This window comes from Saccopteryx bilineata, chromosome 2 (assembly GCF_036850765.1).
Source record: "Saccopteryx bilineata isolate mSacBil1 chromosome 2, mSacBil1_pri_phased_curated, whole genome shotgun sequence".
Taxonomy (NCBI): domain Eukaryota; kingdom Metazoa; phylum Chordata; class Mammalia; order Chiroptera; family Emballonuridae; genus Saccopteryx; species Saccopteryx bilineata.
This window is the reverse complement of record NC_089491.1, coordinates 379939891-379959670: the sequence shown is the minus strand read 5'-3', so window position 1 is coordinate 379959670 and position 19780 is coordinate 379939891. Positions and strand designations below refer to the sequence as shown.

The 19780-nt window shown below is 50.0% G+C and overlaps 1 protein-coding gene across 2 annotated transcripts in view; it reads left to right on the top strand.

Annotated features, from left to right (window-relative positions):
* CA10 (carbonic anhydrase 10) overlaps positions 1-19780 on the top strand; it is a 488258-nt gene that overhangs the window by 454161 nt on the left and 14317 nt on the right. For both annotated transcript variants that reach the window (XM_066263991.1, XM_066263990.1), the window contains exons 6-7: positions 9186-9281; positions 13810-13882. In XM_066263991.1, the coding sequence (XP_066120088.1) occupies positions 9186-9281; positions 13810-13882 (169 nt within the window). The remainder of the gene's footprint in view (positions 1-9185; positions 9282-13809; positions 13883-19780) is intronic.

Here is a 19780-nt window from a genome sequence, read left to right as displayed (position 1 = left end):
GAAGGAAGTCACTTACGGGGGGATAGGGACCTCATTCCAGGAGGCACCTCCTGCTCTGGTTTTCAGCAGAATCATAGGAGGAAAGTTTGACTTCTAGAAGCAGCTATTTCAGAATGTTCCAGAAAACAGACAAACAAACAAGAAAACCAAGGGACATCCTAACTCAGCAGTTCTTGGTAAAGCTGTGAAAACGTGTTTCTCGGAGGAAAGCACTCTCTCAAAGATTCTTGGCATGTGGTTTGTTTTGTGACAACCATTTTTCAAGTCCAGAAACCTATAAGGAGGAAATATGTTTGATCTTTGCATCATGAAAGGAAAAATCCAGAACATCTGGTGGCTGCCTTTTGTATATATGGTCCTGCCATCCCGTTTATTTCGCTTGCTTGACTGCACCCTTCCTGGTTCCTGAAAGGCTGCGTGATGGATTATTCGTTCTTTCCCACGACGTCCTTAGCTCCATCCCCATATCACAGATGAAGAGACAAAGGCACAGAGGGGCTGAGCAACACTCTCGGGGTTACTTGGATGGAAGAGACTAGGCTCAGAGCCTTGCCATTTCCAGGCACACCCAGCGCCCAGACCTACCGCTCCACAACCGTGCAAACTGCCGTGAGACTCGGTGGACCACCCCAGGCTTTAAAACCCAAGTTTTGTTATCGTCTGGGAGTGGGGAGGGGAATACCATATTACACTCCGGTTTTATAGGTTGTTGTGATAGCGGGACCGCATTTGGAGAGCTCCAGTCAATGAGATTATAGGCACGTCTTTATTTTTAGCGATAATTGCTTTCTATGTCTCGAAATGCAGGAAATCACCAGTCACCGGGCAGACCAGCGATAATTGCCAAACCTTAGGGTGAGAATGCGGCGGCTGGTCGAGATCAAACCGCGGTCTTCTCTGCAGACTGTGTGTGCTCTTACACTTAAAGACAAACTTGTTAATGACTTTCTATAAATAAGTTCTAGCTTATAATTGTTGTTCCAGCAACAGCTGCTGAAATGTGAGCTCCCCTCAAATATAAAGCACTTTTTCTTCTCTCATGACTTTCTTGTGGAAAGAAACCATTTGTATGCATGAAAGCAAAGTGGGCTGGGCTCGCTGTTCGGCTGTGTGATCTTGGAAGAGTTGCTTAACCTCTCTGTGCCTTCCTTTCACCCTCTGCCTATTTCAGGAACAATTGGGATAATACAGGTGAGCTCCACAAGGATATGGAATATGTAGCATTTATCTCTGGCCTCCTGGGGTGTAGCATATATGATAGACACTTGGGACGTGTGTGTTGACCAGAATTGAACTCACTTGAGTTGACTCTGCTTTGAAGCATTTAAAGGGCTAGAAGTGTGACATGGTAGTCACGATCATTTAAACCAAAGGGGGAGATTAATACTTAGCTTCTGTCAATATGCATTTCTTCCTCTCTCTTTAGAATACGTTCCGGGAAATGAATGCTCCTGAAGATCTTATTCATCCCTCAAGTTTAAACTAGCAGTGTTGGCGAACTACAGACGGCCACCTGCTTTTGTGAATAAAGTTTTATTGGAACCCAGCCATACCCATTCTGTTCTATTTTGTCTACAGCTGCTTTCACAGAAAAGCGGAAGTGAATAGCTGTGACAGAGACCGTCCATAGGGCCCACACATCTGAAAATACTTACTATCTGATTCTTTCCAGAAAAGTCTGCTGCCCTCTGGATTATAGTATGACCCACTGAGAATGTGTTTCTCCCTAAAAGCTCTGGCCTCGTCCAGTGTCTAGACCAGGGGTCCCCAAACTTTTTATACAGGGGGCCAGTTCACTGTCCTTCAGACCGTTGGAGGGCCAGACTATAAAAACTATGAATAAATTCATACGCACACTGCACATATCTATTTTAAAGTCAAAAAACAAATACAATATTTAAAATAAAGAACAAGTAAATTTAAATCAACAAACTGACCAGTATTTCAATGGGAACTATGGGCCTGCTTTTGGCTAATGAGATGGTCAATGTCCGGTTCCATATTTGTCACTGCTAGCCGTAACAAGTGATATGACGCACTTCCGGAGCTGTGACGCGTGCATCCCACGTCACCGGAAGTAGTACTGTATGTGAGTGATGCTGCACTTTGACCGGCCCCCACTGGAAGTGCAGCGGGGGTGGATAAATGGCCTCAGGGGGCTGCATGTGGCCCGCGGGCCGTAGTTTGGGGACCCCTGGTCTAGACCATACCTGTCTGGACAGGACAAGATAAATTGGAAAATTATCCAGGTTATGAATAGGTAACACCTTCCTCAAGTCTCTGTAGGAGAACAGATTCAAAGTGAGGACCTAGAAAGGGGGGGGGGGGTAATACCTAATCCATATTCCTGTAGTCACTGAAGCCTCTGTTCTCTACTGCTAATGTAATAATTATGACAACAAAAACAGTAATAGCTAATTATTGAAGTGGCTACTACATGCCAGTCCAGGGGCTAAATGCCTTATTTATTCTGTCTCATAAAATCACCACAACGCGTCTATGAAGTAGTTAGCGTTATTATTCCTGTTTATAGAGGAGAAGCCTGTCTCGCCGAATGGTGAAGCCAGGCTTTGCGGTCCACGTAGCTCAGGGTGACATTTAGTTTCTAGGTTCCCATTAGAGATACCTTTTAGGATTCCAGCTCAACCAAGCACCTGGCTCTCCCCAATGCTCAGGACATTGCATTTTGTTTTATTATGGACAACCTGTATAGCTTCGTTCATTTCTTTAACAACTATTTCTACCTTACTACTGCTAATATGTGCCAGGTACTGTGCTGGGTGACGGGGACATCTCGGGGAGCAGTCAGAAACAGCTTTTGCCTGGATGACGCTTAAGGCCTAGTGAAAGCGATGGGCATTAATCATTCCCACAATAATTGCTGAAATAAAACTATGGTATAGGTTTCAAAGAGGGAAAGCATGGATGCCCTGAGGGTGGCCTATGGGGATCTCTCTCGAGAGAAGACCCTTGAGCTTAGAGCTAAAGGAGTTCATAAAAAAGAGGCAGGCACAGAGGGGAGGGGAGGGGCCCATTAGTCACTAGTGACTGTCCGTTGCGCTTGGAATAAAATCCAAGCTCCTCGCCGTGGTCTAGAAAGCCCTGCAGGAGCAGATCCCATCTTAGCCCCCGCCACCCTTCCCCAACCATACCCATCTGTCCCCACCTCAGACTCTGCACTGGCCAAGGTCTCTGCCAGCCAGACCTCCCTTCGATCTTCCCGTGCCTGTCTCCTCTTCATCAGGAGAACGCAGCTCAGACGTCACCTCTGCGTGGAGGCTTCACCAACTAACTACACTCCCTGCTCTTGTTCCCACCCCCACGCCCCAGCCCATTCTTGCCACTGCTGCCACTCACTCTGCAAGCCAGACTCTTCTTTGCTTCCTTCAAAGCTCTTGCCGTTATCTGAAATTATCTCTAGAAGGGCAAGGACTTCATCAAGTCTTGCCCAGCTGGCCTCGGCACAGAGTTGGTTCTCAAAGATATTTGTGAACAAACAAATCCCAGCTCCTTGTAAAGGGTTGAGGTGAGGCATTGGGTTCTGGGATGAGAACACAAGGTTTGAGTTAGGGCCACACAATGGAGAGTCACATCGGGTCACGGAGAACTTTGACACAGAGAAGGCTCTGGATCGTGGCGTCCGCCATGTCTGAGCATCGCGAAAAGACCAACAATATCATCTTTCTTCCTCTGAGACAGCCATTACTCAGTCTTGCATTACCAGAAAGCTTCTCTTGGAGGAAACCTGTCTAAATTAATAAAGAATCAAGATTATAAAATAATTTTCAGTAATCCCGATTTAGCTCTTTTACATGGTAATTCAGACTAGACTAAGAGGAGCCCCATGGGTGTCTCTAATGAAGGGCTAAACTTGGTGTTTAATTACCATGTCATCACAAACCCCCCAAAGAGTTTACTCCCATTAGTGTTTCCACATCGTCCCTGCAGTCTTAGCTGCCTCACGCACTTGCTCAGAAGGTCAGACATTCACAGCTTGATCTCCTATTTCACATCAAACACTCTGATTGCCTTGAGTAAGCTCCCCAAATCGGGGGTCAGTTAAACTACAGCTTACTGCTTATCTGAAGTATTCAAGACTCATCACTCATACACGCATAAACACTGTGAAGTCCTACAGCCAACACTGAAATGACACGCTCCCCGCCCCCCGTCGGTCCCTGCTCTAATCTCCCCCTGGCACTCCATGGCGATGCTCTCCTCCCCTGCTCCAACCCCTCCCATAGCTTATGGCTCCTCTCCCAGGACTCCAACCATCTGGACTCAGCCTGTCTTCCAACATACACCTCTTACCCGGGACAAACCGAACTGGAAGAGAGATGAACAGTCTCTGCTAACTGTTTTGCTGGTTAAACAGGGCTCTGCTAACCAGCCTACAGTAACTGCTAAAACAATCATTCTCCATGACTACTGGCGTGCGTTCAAATCACTGGGACTTGGTTATAATGCAGATTTGATTCGGAAGGTCTAGGGTCGGGCTCAGGATTCGGCATTTCCTACACGCTCCCGGCTGCATGGCTGTTGCTGGTCCCTGCACTATACGTTGAGTAGCAAAGCACCAGGTCATCCTTGTAACATCGAATTTGTATGTGTGTGGGCGGGGGTTGGTGGGGAGATTGCTATAGTCAAAATGACATTTATAAGGTGACGTTAACTCTATAGAATCGCCATTTCTATAGATAAAAAAGTCAATTTCATAGGCTTCAACCTAAACAAGAGGCAGTCCATCAACCAATTCATAACAGAAACCAAAGTTTATGACATCAGAATCCCAGCCAACTTGTCTTGGAACAAAGGGGAAGCGAGATGTTTCTTTCTTTTTTTTTTTTTTTTTTTTTTTTTTTTTTTATTTTTCTGAAGCTGGAAATGGGGAGGCAGTCAGACAGACTCCCGCATGCGCCGGACCGGGATCCACCTGGCATGCCCACCAGGGGGGATGCTCTGACCATCTGGGGCGTCACTCTGTTGAAACCAGAGCCACTCTAGCACCTGAGGCAGAGGCCACAGAGCCATCCCCAGCGTCCGGGCCAACTTTGCTCCAATGGAACCTTGGCTGCGGGAGGGGAAGAGAGAGACAGAGAGGAAGGAGAGGGGGAGGGGTGGAGAAGCAGATGGGCGCTTCTCCTGTGTGCCCTGGCCGGGAATCGAACCCAGGACTCCTGCACGCCAGGCCGACGCTCTACCACTGAGCCAACCGGCCAGGGCAGAAGCGAGACGTTTGAACGTGAGCTTAGTTAGAGCAGAGCGTATCTCACCTGTACTTGCCAGCCCGTCTCTCACAGACCCTGGCTCCGCAGACTCCCGCTCTCTGGGGCACCAGGACACTTCTTTCTGCCGTGTTCAGTCTTGTAAGTCGGAGAGAAGGACCGCTCCATGGCACCGCCGTCCGCGCCATGGCATTGCCCTCCAAGGCGTGGGTCTCTGAACCTGCTGAACTGTCCAGGCACGCCTGGAGGCACTGGCACAGCCCCAGGTGGCTTTGCAGATCTCAGCGGATGGCAGGATGTGTTCTGATTCTCACTGAGAAGCTTACACCACACTGAGGGGAGCTGTAGCAGGTCCCCCACAGCGCCCGGGTCTTTCACATGGCCACACTCCAGCTGCGGAGGGTCCTGGCTGTGTGCGTGGGCGGGAGGACAGGACGTCATTGCTGAGTGGAGGTCTGCTGCACCTGCCCGGCTGAGTCCTGCACAAGCACAGCGTCGTCCCCAGCCCCGCCCTGAGGTTGCCCCGCTGATGGCAGAGTAGCTGCTGTATAACCGTCTGCCACCGTTGGCAAAACTCACAAGAAGTGAACAAGCGATAAGCACATAAGGTATTTCCAGAGCCGCTGTAGCATGTGCTCCTTGTGTGAGCAGCTCTGCTGACTCAGGATGTCCAGGGTAGTCGCACATACAAGGGACTGATCTAAGCGGGCACTGGTGGGGTGTTGATGCTTACTGATCATGCTGCACTGGTTGTCCACTGCACCTGCCTTCTAGCCGGAGGGCTTTGAACTAATACCAAGTCTATTAAATCTGAATTGTGGGGGTCAGGCATAGGTAGACTTTAAAAGCACCCGGGTGATCTGCATGCACAGTGAAGGTTACAAACCACTGTGTTAGAAGTAGGTTGTTTTTTTTCAGAGATCAAGGAAAAGCACTTTTGTTGATCATTGACTCTTCTCAATTTCTAGAACTTCACCTTTTTTTAATGCAATACAGAATATTGTTAATAACAAACATTCTCTTATACTTTCTGAGTCACAAATCATTTGTACATGCACTGTCTTATTAGATTCTCAAGTCAGCCTGTGGAAAATGCTAACACCATTACAGAAAGATATAGTGTTTACAAGAGACAAAAAGAAAATGGAAACAAGCTGTAAGCTCGTGAGAGAATGGTTAGATATGTCCCGGGCTTTGGTGCACTGGAGAACTGCACACCTATTAGAAAGGCTTAGTAACGCTGGAACACATTGACTTAGAAAGATAGCCACAGACGAGTTTTAAATTTAAAAAGCCAAATTCAGAATCAAGATTATAAATAATTGCATTTTACTGGGGTTTTTTTTCCTCACTGTTTTATTTTTAACAACTTTACTGAGATAACTTTGCCATGTAAAAAATGTGATGTGTTGGTATGTGTATATATTGTGGGGGGAAAAAAGCCATATCAAGATAAATGCTATATCCATCGCCTCTACATAGTTATCATTTGCATGTGTGTTTTAAGAAGATTTAAGATTTATCCTCTTAACAACTTTCAAGTACACGATACAGCATTATTGAGTATGGTCACCATGCTGTGCATTAGATCCCCAGAAGGCATTCATCTTGCATAACTGAAACTTAGTCTCTTTTGACCAACGTCCCGTTTCTACCTCCCCTCAGCCCTTGACAACCATCATTTTATTCCCTGCTTCTATGAGTTTGACTGTTTTCTATTGTAAGCAAGATCATACATATCAGCCTTTCTGTGCCGGGCTTATTTCACACAGCACGATGTTCTTCTGGTGCCCCCATGCTGTTGCAAATGTCAGGATCTCCTTTTCTGAGCTAAATGACATTCTATCGTATATCTTCTTTATCCACTCACCCATCAGGGGACACTTAGGTTGTGTCCATGTCTTGCCTATCACGTGCAATTCCGTAGTGAACATGGAAGTTCAGACATCTTTTTCAGATCCAGAATCTCTTTCCTTTGGACATATACCCAGAAGTGAGAATTCTGGACCATATGGTAGTTCTATTTAGATTTAACTTTCTGAGGACTCATCATACTGTTTTCCATAATGGCTGTACCAATTTACATTCCCACCACCAGAATAAGGGGTTTCCTTCTCTCCACATCTTCATCAATAGTTGTTATCTATTGTCTTTTTGATGATAGCCATTCTAACAGGTATGAGGTAACCTCTCATGGTGGTTTTGATTTGCATTTCCCTGACGACTAGTGGTCTTGAGCACTTATTCATGTGATTTATAAGCACAAAAAAAAAATTCTGAAAAAATAAATTCTAAACTGTTAATAGTTACATTGTTTGGGCTAATATTAGACAGACGCGGGGAGGAAAACTATCATTTTTTCCCTTCTCGGTTTTTATTTTGCTACAAAAATTATACTCCCATGCTATTTAAAAACCTATTTTAAAACTACAGTCCTAGGATAAATCCAAGGAAACATAATCCTATCCATTTTTTAGAGAAAATGATTGAGTTCAACTGAGATGGGGTACTGGTATTGGTGGGGCATTCATGTGAGTATATATGTATGCTGTGTTTCACAATTTAAAAAAAAACAGTCTTTTAAAAATTAGGTAACAGGGCCCTGGCCGGTTGGCTCAGCAGTAGAGCGTCGGCCTAGCATGCGGAGGACCCAGGTTCGATTCCCGGACAGGGCACACAGGAGAAGCGCCCATCTGCTTCTCCACCCCTCCCCTTCCTCTCTGTCTCTCTCTTCCCCTCCCACAGCCAAGGCTCCATTGGAGCAAAGATGGCCCAGGCTATGGGGATGGCTCTGTGGCCTCTGCCTCAGGCGCTAGAGTGGCTCTGGTCGCAACATGGTGACACCCAGGATGGGCAGAGCATCGCCCCCTGGTGGGCAGAGCATCGCCCCTGGTGGGCGTGCCGGGTGGATCCCGGTCGGGCGCATGCGGGAGTCTGTCTGACTGTCTCTCCCTGTTTCCAGCTTCAGAAAAATGAAAAAAAAAAAAAAAATTAGGTAACAGACTCTGGTTGGTGGCTCCGTGGATAGACCATTGGCCCAGCATATGGACATCCTGGGTTTGATTCCCAGTCAGGGCACACGTGAGAAGTGATCCTCTGCTTCTCTTCTCCTTCCTCTCCCCCTTCTCTCCCTCTTCTACTCCCACAGCCAGTGGCTCAGTTGGTTCAAACATGGCCCCAGGCACTGAAGATAGCTCAATTTGTCTAAGTGTGTCAGCCTCAGGCAATAAAAATAGCTTGGTACTCAAGCATCGGCTCTAGATAGAGTCGCAGAGTGGATGTCGGTCAGGGTGCATACCTCACTATCTCCCCTCCTCTCACCTAAAAAAAGAAATTAGGCAACAGAGGGTTATCCTGTTTTCCTGGGTCACAGTTCCAGGACCCATCTTGCTCCCCATACTGCCTGTTGCACAAGGTCTCCACGGGCACATTGCTGACCACTGAACAAAGATGAAGTTGAGTCCTGCAGAATCAGATGACCTGGGCAGGCTGGCCCATCGGGAGCCTACGCCATAGGCTGTCTCTCCATCAGGCCCTGACAACTCCCTGCTCGCCCAGAGGCTGTGAGGAGATTCACCCGCTGCCAGAGCAGCTGTTGGTGCAGCGCATGGGCCCCCGCAGGGAAACTCCACTCCTAATAAGAGAAATTCACTTGACACACACACTAGGGGAAATGTCCTGAGATAGAATGAGAGCCAGATGGGCACTGAGCTTATGAAAGCCATGATTGTTACCAGAAAACATTTGCAAATATGTATGGGCATTTTTGTAGATGTGGGTGTATGCATGCATTTTACACACACGCACATCTCTTCTTGACATCCTTTGAATTATAAAACTGTCTTCCCAGTTGTTGCACAGAGTACTTTACAGTCCACCCTTATGCAGGGTGGATGCTCAGGGCCTCCCACATTTTCATGCCGGGTTGTTGTTCTCATTATTGTTTTTCCCTCCCTGCAGGTGCAGCTCATCCACTACAACCATGAGTTATACACAAATGTCACAGAAGCTGCGAAGAGCCCGAATGGATTGGTGGTAGTTTCTATATTTATCAAAGTAAGTGTCTTGCATTCCTTCATTCCTCTCCTCCGGCCATTCTCGGCCCAATCAGAGTGTCTGTTTACAGTCCCGTTGCAGCTGAGAACTGGCACAAGGGGCAGTATGTGTGCCCAGGAGAAGCTGCAGGGAGGTCACTTCACACCCGTGAGGCTTACGAAGAACGAGGTCCCTCTCCGAGGTGCAGAAATGATGGGTTTCATTGCAGAGCATTGTGGCCTGAGGATTCGGGCAGCTTCTGTCCTGGAGAGAAAAAAAAAACAATTGTGCTGGACCTAGGGGCATACTTCAGGTCCCACTGCACGCAGAAAAGTCAGAAATATGGAATACAAGGGAAGACCTGGCTCACGGGCCCCCTGCAGGGTTACAGCCCTGCCCACCCCTGGGAGAAGAGATACAGGGGAGATGGGAGACCCTCCCGCCCAGGGGCTGCACTGAACAGCTTCTCCACAGCGGCCCTGAGTGCCATCTTCCCCCTCACATGCCCCTGGGAAAAACTAAGCAAAGACCAGCGATGCTGACTTCCTGACACACTAGGGAGACTCCACGTCTTCCTAACAGTCAACAGCAGCAACAAATCTCCAACCCAGCCCAGTGTCCTCTGTCAAAAGGTAATCACCGTTAACATTTTTGGCAGATGGAGAGTGACACAGGTATGCTGATTTAAAGGAAGAAAGAACAAAAAAAAGAATTGTCTTTTCAATTGGGGGGGGGGAGGGAATAAAGCAATGTGAGACATTGCCAAAAGTTGGCAATCGCTGTGCTAACCCCTGGGGGAATTTCGGCCAGACCATTAGAGGGGGTGCCCCAGTCTGAACTTGGAATCTGATGAGGATGGTCAGTGGGAATCCAGCGTTTGCCACTGTGGGGTCTGAACAGAGTTCTGGTGATGACATCATCGTTGCTCAGAAGAGGCATGGGGGTGCCTCGGGTACCCCTCCCTCGCCCTCCCTGAGAGCATCCCCCTTCGCGACAGGCACGTCACCTGCCTGGTGTCCCTCTGAAGGCTCCACATCCCCTCCTAATGCCGCTCCCTCGCTCAGGCCAGGCCAGGCCTCTCTGTGGTCCAGGCACAGCTGTACATTGGGCAAGGGCATTTGTGACATGTTGCTGCCCCTGGCCACCAACCCCAGACTCTTCCAGCTCATCATTAGCAAAGATAGGAAGGGGCTGTTGTCCTCATGATACCTGATGTGATATCCCAAAGAGACCGGGCCCGCTGGCCTCTGCTCCCCGCCTCCTGGCATCAACACGGACCCGGTAGATTCCTGAATGCCAGGCACGCAGGTATGCACTTGGCACATATTTTGATGATTTAACCCTGATAAATCTGCAGGGTGGGCACTGGTGTCCTTACCCTGCGGATGACGGAAATGGTTCAGAGACTCTGGTATTTCACCCAAGTTCACATAGCTCTAACAGCCCGTCTAGGGAAGGAGCTCAGGTCTCGCCTGACTGTAATACTGACGACCTCATTCACACTGTACGCCGCCCCAAGAGAGCTGCAGATAAGCAACTGAGGTGAGCAAGAGAGAAAATGACATTTAGAAAGATCTTCCCCAACCCCCCGCTGCCCCGAGCGCAGGGCAAGCTTCCACATCCCTCAGGCAGCCCCCGTTACGGATGACATTGGTAACCAGCTGGTGGGTCCAGCTCGGGCCACACTCAAGTTGTCAGTCCTGCAGCGATGCCACCATATTGGTCACACACGTCCAGGCGCCCGTCTCCCCCGTGGCTTTCCCAATGACAGGCCTTCTAAGAGTGACTCCCACGGGCAGTGGAGGCGTTCCAGCAACTCTTATGCTTTGGTGGGTGCCTCAGCTCCCTCCCCTGACTGGGCCTCACTTTTCTCAAGGCTCCTGGGTCAGGGAACATTAGAATGTCACCCTGGAAGTGCAGGCCCATCACAGCTGACAGGGTGATTGACATGCCAGAAAGTCGGCCTCCTCAACAGCAAGCTACTGGCGTGTCTCACAAGCTCTGGCAGAAACGCTCGCCCCACCAAGGTTACCAGGTTACCGACTCAGGTCCTGGCTGCCCCGCCCCCCGCCCCGTGGGTTGTTGGGAGGAACTTATGCCCCACCCCCGGCGCCGAGGTCAGGGCAAGGGCAGCACCTAGCTCAGCATCTTCTCCGGCCAGTTTGGTCCTCGGAAGGGCTTCCATCCTTCCCCTGAGAAAACCTGAAGCTTTCTGGCTAGATCTCAAAATAAACCACAGCATTTCTATCTTTGTCCAATATGATTAACTTCCAGATGTTCCATGGTGAGTTATCCCAGCTGTGACTTGTCATTCACCCGCCCCAAAACCCCGACCGAGGATGGGACACAGGCGGCACTGGATCCTAGAAATGAGATGAACAAAGCTCTTGGTTCCAACGGGCCGCACAGCCTCTCTGGTCGCCTCCCCTCCGCTGGTCCCCCTCCCCTTCCCCGCTCGCTGCAGAGGAGGCAGGGAGAGAAAACGAGAGGCCCCACATCTCAATCAGCTGAGTCTTAGAGATGTCACCTTGGCCAAAAGCCGAGCCTGAGAAGGGTTGGAGCCGTTAGCTAAAAATAAGAGCCTTGTTTATCTGTGGGTTATACTTATCTCCGTCCCCTCTTCACCCCCTACCCTTCCCATGACCACGAGGAGCCGAGATTCGGCTGTAATTGCTACTCAATCACATGCCATTAACTTCCCACTTAAGTGCACTTCCACCCAGGACACGTTTTGTCCTCTCACCCACGCGGCCAACACACTGGAGCCCGCAAATCATCCGTGTGCACTTTGGAAATGTTTCAGTTATTTTTATTCGGCTCAGAAGTGGCCAGTGCTGGCGTTAGCAATTAGGGGCCATGGCGATTCCTCACCTGCCACGACATTCTGTTGTGGCTCTCCTCCTCTCACAGGTACATTGGCACACACAGGCGGCTTCGGGCTGTCTTTTAAGTGGCCGAAGGGGATGGCAAAGTAAGATTTGGGTTTGGCACTGCTGGGGCGCAGCAGCGTTTGATTTGGGACTTTTCTCCGTTAGTGGGTGGACTTTCACCAACCCCACGGAGCACTGTCACTCACCAAGCTCCCCTCGGTGTGTGTCTCAACACAACACACCCAGGAAACGGTGGGAAAGGAGAGACAGATGGTGGGAAAATAAACAGTCTGTGCTATTTCCAAACGAAAAATCACCTGTTGCTTATCTAATAATTATAATCATTGGCTGCGGTTTTTCCAACCCTCGGAATAAATCATATTTTAAATGTTGGTGTGTCACAACATTCGATTAGTAGCTGTGGCATAAATGACAGAACAGAGCTGAGCAGAGCGAGGTGGGAGAGAAATGACTAGGCTGAACAATGGTGCCACGGAGAGAGCCGAGTAAAAAGAGGGTTGCTAGGAAAACAGTGCACAGTTATGTGGGGGGCACATCACAGTCTCCAGATGGTGGTCCCTGGGATTGAGCTCTATGAACCATGGCTTTTTCTCCCAAAGAAGAAATTGTACTCTTAAAGGCATGGGCATAAAATGGGAACTGATCCCTGAACATCTGATACAATATTTGGCCCATAATGGGTACTTGGTAAATATTTATTGAATGCATGGATGCAAGCATGGATGGATGGGTGAATGGATGGGTGGATGCATGAATGGATGAATGGATAGATGCGTGGATGGTAAAGATGGATGATGGATGGGTTCATGCATGAATGGATGCATGGATGCATAGACGCATGGACAGATGGACGGATTGATGGGTGGATGGATGGATACATTCATGCATGCATGCATGGATGATTAAATGGTATGGTGTATGATATATTTGATTTATGTAAAAATGAGCAGTTATATAATAAGATTCTCTATTCCTCTTAAAGATTTGTTTTTATCTCCTATTCTCTGTACTCTTTCTCACTCTCTATCTAGATTACTACCCCCATTGCTAACATGTCACTCCCAGCCCTCTGCTTAAAACCCTTTGATGGCTCCCCATCCCTACAGAAGAAAGTTTAAAGGTCTGAACATGACTTTCAGAACCTGACATGAGCTCGCCCCTGCCACCCCCCTAGCCGCACCTCCCACCCTTCCCTCATACTCTCTCAGCTCCCCCTGCACGGAAGTATGTGCCTGAGCATAGAGTTCTCCCAGGTCCACGTATGAACAAGTCCTCTGTACACGATGTTGTTCCTTACCCTTCCTTGCTTCCACATTCTACCGCCAGAGCGCTCTGTTAACTTCCGCCCATCCTTCAAGACTCAGTTCAGGCCTTAGCTCCCCAGATTGCCCACGTGGATGGTCCTCCTCTAACATCATCGCACCTGTGACACCCTTCCTTAGCACTATTCGTACAGTATTGGAACCATTTATTTACTTCCATCTTCTTTCTCTGGAGAGAGGTTTCTGGAGAATAGAGTCTGTATATTTTATCTCTGAATTTTCAGCCATTGTAGTGTTTGGCATATGGTAGAAATATGAATGAACAAGTGAATTCATGGGGGCAATGTTTACCCTGGGATACTATTGTTCAGTGATTAAAATTTTTTTCTCCCTTAGGTTTCTGATTCATCAAACCCATTTCTTAATCGAATGCTCAACAGAGATACTATCACAAGAATAACATATAAAAGTAAGTTTGGTTCCATTTCTTATACAACAAGTATTCTATAAAGGTTAGTTAGTTCTGTCTGAAGGCAAAAAGCCAGAACTGATGATCTCCAAGGGGGCCTTTCAGCTTCCTGACTCTTTAATTCCGCAGAAAGTCACTTTGGAGAGTCCGGGTTGGAAAAGAAGCAGTTCATTTCAAACAGGGGTCCCTGGGGTGTCTTTGTCATCCACGCCCGTCTAAGGCTATAATGATTATTATGGAGATGGTCATCATTATCCCATGGATCGGTAATGAGCTGGGGTCCTCTATTAGCTGACAAACTCCACCATGGCAGCCAGCCATCTTCGGGGCTTTGCCAGTAACGTGATGGAAAAGCATTCACCAGGTGGTTGACATCCAACCTCAGCACTTATGGAGCCCCTCAGCTGGGACAAACCTCCTGATCTGTGTCACAGGGTCTCCCTTTCAGTTGGAGGCCAGTTGGGCATCTTTCTTCATCCTCATGTATGACCTGCTGATCTAGAGGACCCTGTCCAGTTTCCTTGGGCTTCCAGGGTGTTTTATCCCTACAATTCTTAAGCAGAAAAGAGAGAACGGTAAAAAAAAAAAATTGAAGGAAGGGAGAAGAGGGAAAAGGGGCTACTGTCATCCACAGAAATCCCAGAAGTTGCGGAGTTTGGGAAAACTTATGTGAAACAGTGCGTACCGGGAGTTGAAAGAAATCAGTAGCAAAATAATTTTTTTTTTACCTGAAGTGGGATTTAAGTGCAGACTTTGGCCTTAAGGAAGGAACTTCCTCATTTGGATCCTGTTTCCTCATCTTAAAGTAAAGAAGTTGAATTTCAGGTGCATGAGGCCCTTCTCAGACTCTAAATCAAGCCCTAGGCGCACAATGATTCCACAAAACTTAAAAGCAGCACGCAAATGTTCCAAGACGCCACTTCCCCTGGGCACGTCCTCCACCAAGCAAGGGGCTCGGCCGTGCCTGCTGCCCCTGCCTCTCGTGGTCACATGGCAAAGACAGAGTGGACGCTTCAGGTCTCATCTTCCACGGCTGGAGGGAGAGTACAGGGAACCCTTTGCTCGCTCATTCATTCAGCAAACATTTCCGGCACACCTGCCCCGTGACAGACACCCGGCGAGGCTCCCAGAAGAGAAGACGGGCCAGGGACCAGCCCTCCCCACAGGAGCTCACCAACACGTCACTTCCATGTGAAGAAGAAGGGGTGGGGGGCAGGGGGGTTGATGAACGAACCTGGAGAATTACTCTCCACCTCGACGGACGTCACCAAGAAGAATGAATTAAGCTGTCTCCAGAGCTGTCCCGCCATATGGAGTCCTCACTAAGATTCCTCAGCTAAGGAAGACATTTCTGCCTTGTGTGCAAATAGCACATTTAATAACTGCCCATAAATGATTACTAGTCTTTTAACTTTTAGATTTAAAAAAGCATGAAAATTAAATAAAATGTTTTCAAATCATCTTGAACTTGCAGTTCAGAGAGCATGAAAGGCCGTGAAATCGCACGTCAAGCCCCAACACACAGTCGGAGAGATTGTCAGCTGCAGCGTCAGTCATTAGTGGGACTCCCCGCCCCGCCCTGCCCCTGGCACTGGTCTGAGTAACGTCACGCGATGTGGCTGCTCTGGAAGGAGAGAGCATCCACGTGGGTCTGCGCGGTGGGAATGTGTCCTCGATCTGCGACAGGTATCGGTTCTGGTGCAGATAGGGGCTGGAGAGCCAAGGTGGCGAGTCTTGTTGGGACCACTGGTGAATGGCGGTTTCATGGCTAAGGGAAACTTCAACTTCATCTACTTCAAATGAGGTGTCGCTGCTGGCCACCACCCCCATCGGGTCTGCCAGGTCTGAGAAGGATGCACTTTGGCAATAGCTGAAGTGGACAACAACGTTAAAACCCGAGACCGTCATTCACTGTTCGCTCACTCACTCCACACGTATTTACAGAGTTGCTCCTGGGTGCCAGGGCGTAGGGAGGCCAATGGAGGGAATGTGTGTCCTCCCACGAGGTCCTCACTCTAGGTGGGGAGACAGACAGAGTGCATTCTAAAGATTTGTGTGACAAGTTCGGTGTTAAAATAATGTGACAAGAATTCTTCTGGATCACAGATCTGCTTAGAATTACATGGCAAGGTTGCACAAAGCAGATGCCATTCAATAAGGGCTGGATAGATAAAGAGCTATTTGCTGGGGAAAGAAAAAAGAGAGAAGGAAAAAGAGGGAAGAAAGGAGGGGAAGACAGGGGAGGAAAAGGGAATAAGAGGGAAGGAGAGAAGATGAGAGGAAAAGGGGGAGGAAAAGGAGGGAGGGAGGGAGGGAGGGAGGGAGGGAGGGAGGGAAGGATGAAGGAAGGAAAGAAGAGAAAAAGAAAAGAAGGAAGGAAAGAAGGGAAGAAGGAAGGAAGAGACAAAGAGGGATGGAAGAAGGGGAACATTCTCTGCCCAGAGAGCAGCACCCACAGCAAGGAGAGCATTACAATGACACCGAGGAGCTCAGAGGGAGGGACTCTGTCTTCATTTGCTCTCTGTCTGACAGTATACACTACAAACACTGGTGACAGCCTCAATTAATGGAGGAGTGAATGGCGCCCTGCGGTAGCTGTGACAGGGACAGAGGGCGTGAATGGCAGGGAAGATGGTCTGGAATCGCTTTTGGCTGGTCTTGATGCCATGCTGAGGAGTGTATGCAGAAGATGGATTTACAGAAACACCCTCAGCACCTCTCCAGACACCCTTCTAGAAATGCAAATAGGAAAGAGCAGGAGCACACACACACACACCCCCTCCGTTCTGTTCCTCACAATCTATCTGTCAGGGCCAGGGGGAAAGAGAGGAGAACTAAAGGAAGATAAGGAGACCCCCATGGGGACAGGTAACTGCGCGAGGCCCCCTAATCACAGGTATTTTGTGCTCTTACACCCGTTGGGAGATCACGGAGGTGTTCCCAGTAGCACATTTATCACGCATCTAAAGGAGAGACACCACAGGGATAACGATGGCCCCTCCGCGTGGGAATGAGCTGGACACACTGTGCCCAGAATGCGGTGGCTGCAGGGATTCATTTGCTCGGCAGGAAAGCCCGGCCCTCTTCCCTCCAGCCAAGCCCCCTGAGGCAGCCCGCCTGCAGAAGGACAGAAGGACCGCAGGTGGTGAGCGGGGAGGGTCTGAAGCAGAAGCCATTCCCTAGGACCTAGTGGTGGGTGGGGAACAGCAGCCTGAAAGTCCCTCCACAGGCTCGGCAAGAGGTCAGCCCATGAACTCCGGTCAGGACGAAGAGAAGGCCACCTGCTCTGCTTCCATACTGCTAAGATATAAATGAATCAATTCCTCTGCTGCCTCCCAACCGCATACCAGGGACGCCTGCCCTCCACCCTACCCACTCTCCCCACCAGCCCGTTCTGCGGCTGCAGCCAGAGTTACAGCCCAGTCTAGCTCCCGCCTGCCCCATCACTTAGGCGTGGTACCCACTCTGCAACATGCTGAGCATCAGGATGAGGCTAACTGAGCACTCGCCGCTCTCCCGGCCACGGGGCCAAGGGCTTTGTCTGCAGCACGTCACCCAGTGCTCACAGACGACCCACCTTCCAGACAGACAGAGTTGCCGTCCCAGTTTACAGAGGAGGAAACTACGGCTCCACGAAGTGAAGTCGTTTGAGGGGACACACGTCTAGGACGTGGCTATTGACAAACGCGTGTTCTGCATAACCAAAAGCGTTCCGCGATACACGCTGAATTCTCGCTGCTGCGTCTGTGGGCGAGGGGCGGGGCGGGTGGCTGCGCTTCCACTGCGGGTCTGTGGGCGAGGGGCGGGGCAGGTGGCCGCGCTTCCACTGCAGGTCTGTGGGCGAGGGGCGGGGCGGGTGGCCGCGCTTCCACTGCGGGTCTGTGGGCGAGGGGCGGGGGTGGCCGCGCTTCCACTGCGGGTCTGTGGGCGAGGGGCGGGGCGGGTGGCCGCGCTTCCACTGCGGGTCTGTGGGCGAGGGGCGGGGCGGGTGGCCGCGCTTCCACTGCGGGTCTGTGGGCGAGGGGCGGGGGTGGCCGCGCTTCCACTGCGGGTCTGTGGGCGAGGGGCGGGGCGGGTGGCCGCGCTTCCACTGCGGGTCTGTGGGCGAGCGCGCTTCCACTGCAGGTCTGTGGGCGAGGGGCGGGGCGGGTGGCCGCGCTTCCACTGCGGGTCTGTGGGCGAGGGGCGGGGCGGGTGGCCGCGCTTCCACTGTGGGTCTGTGGGCGAGGGGCGGGGCGGGTGGCCGCGCTTCCACTGCGGGCCTGTGGGCGAGGGGCGGGGCGGGTGGCTGCGCTTCCACTGTGGGTCTGTGGGCGAGGGGCGGGGCGGGTGGCCGCGCTTCCACTGCAGGTCTCGGGTCAGCTGGGGCCACGTGGCCCCACAGGGCTCTCGTCTTTCCGAGATCCAGCAGCTCACCCAGGACAGTACTGGCGCTTCTGAGGGTGGAGGGCTGAAATCTGTGACGTTACTTAGGCCCAGGCTTGAAACTCACACACTGTCACCTCTGTCCACTTTCCTCTGCCCAAAGCAAGCCACATGGACCAAACGCAACCTCACCGTCTTCCCACGGACGTGGGGGTGGGGAGGGAGGGAGTGACCGTTTCCTGAACAGTGAGCTGCTGCTCCACCACAGGAGAGCAAGGGTTCAAACACAGGAGCAAGGAAGGCCTACCTCTGAGCTCTCATAACCAGCTGTGATGCCCATACTTTCACCTCACATGAAACCAGTCAGCATGTTTTTCTCTTAATTCCAACTTCGGTTCAGTTTGAAGAGCCATCTCTTTGCTTCTCGCGCTTGTTGCCACTTGAAAGGGACGTAACTAACCACTGGACTTGAGGGAACTTTGAAAGTTCAGGCTCGTCCATCCTAAGCTGTCTGCAGCTCCTGCCTGTGCCCTGGCATGGAACCACCAGCAGAAATCAGGGGCCTACAGAGGGACCCAGCGGCGCTGCCGTTCTAGGCACACGAAGTACCAGGAGAGTCATGGGGTCAGTCTTCCCTCATCGGCCCTTCCCTTGGAGGCATTCATAAGGAGAAGTTGATCTAAGACTCGGAGAAGTGACATGATCTACTGCCATAAGGATCACTCTCTTTGCTTGGCTGAGAACATTCTAGAGAAGGGCAAGGAGAAATGTTGGCAGATGACTGCGGAGATCCAGATGACGGGACAGTGTGGGTCGTGACCAGGCTAACGTGGGGAGGTGGAGAGGAATGATTGGGGGTATTTTAAAGGAAGAGCCAAAACATCTCCTAATAGATCAGATGTGTGATATGAACAAGAAGAGTCACGGATGACTAAGGTTTTTAGCCTGAGCAACAGGAAGGAAGACATTTCCGTCAACAGAAATGGGAAGACTGTGGATAAACCATGTGGGTAGGAGGGAATTGGAAGTTTCAAACATGTTAAGTTGGGATGTCTACAGTGTATCCAATAAGAGGTATGGAGTAGGCAGGTGGCTGTCTGAATCTGGATTTCAGGAGACAGAACTAAAGATATAAATGTGAAAAATCACTGGGCTGCAGATGGCATTTAAACCTGGGCGAAATCATGGGAGTGAGAATAAATAGAGGAGAGAGGCGGACCTGTCCTCTCTTTTGAAAGAGCAGCTCGAATCCTCATGACTTGGGATTGCAAATCATTTCTAAAGATAGCTGTTTAATTCCAACCTTGGACGAGGCTTTTTGTGTGTTTGTCTCATCAGCTCACTGAGGAGGCGTGAGGAGGCGAGAGCAACGTGGAAGCATGGGGTGAAATCACCACAAAATGGCAGCCAGTGGGGACACAGTCTGTTTGTTTGATTTGATCATAGATTAAATGGTGGGGTAGGGAATGAATTGTGTGAAGTCATCCTGTTGAGCCAGTTAAGAAAATCAGTGCTAGGAAACCCATAAAAGGA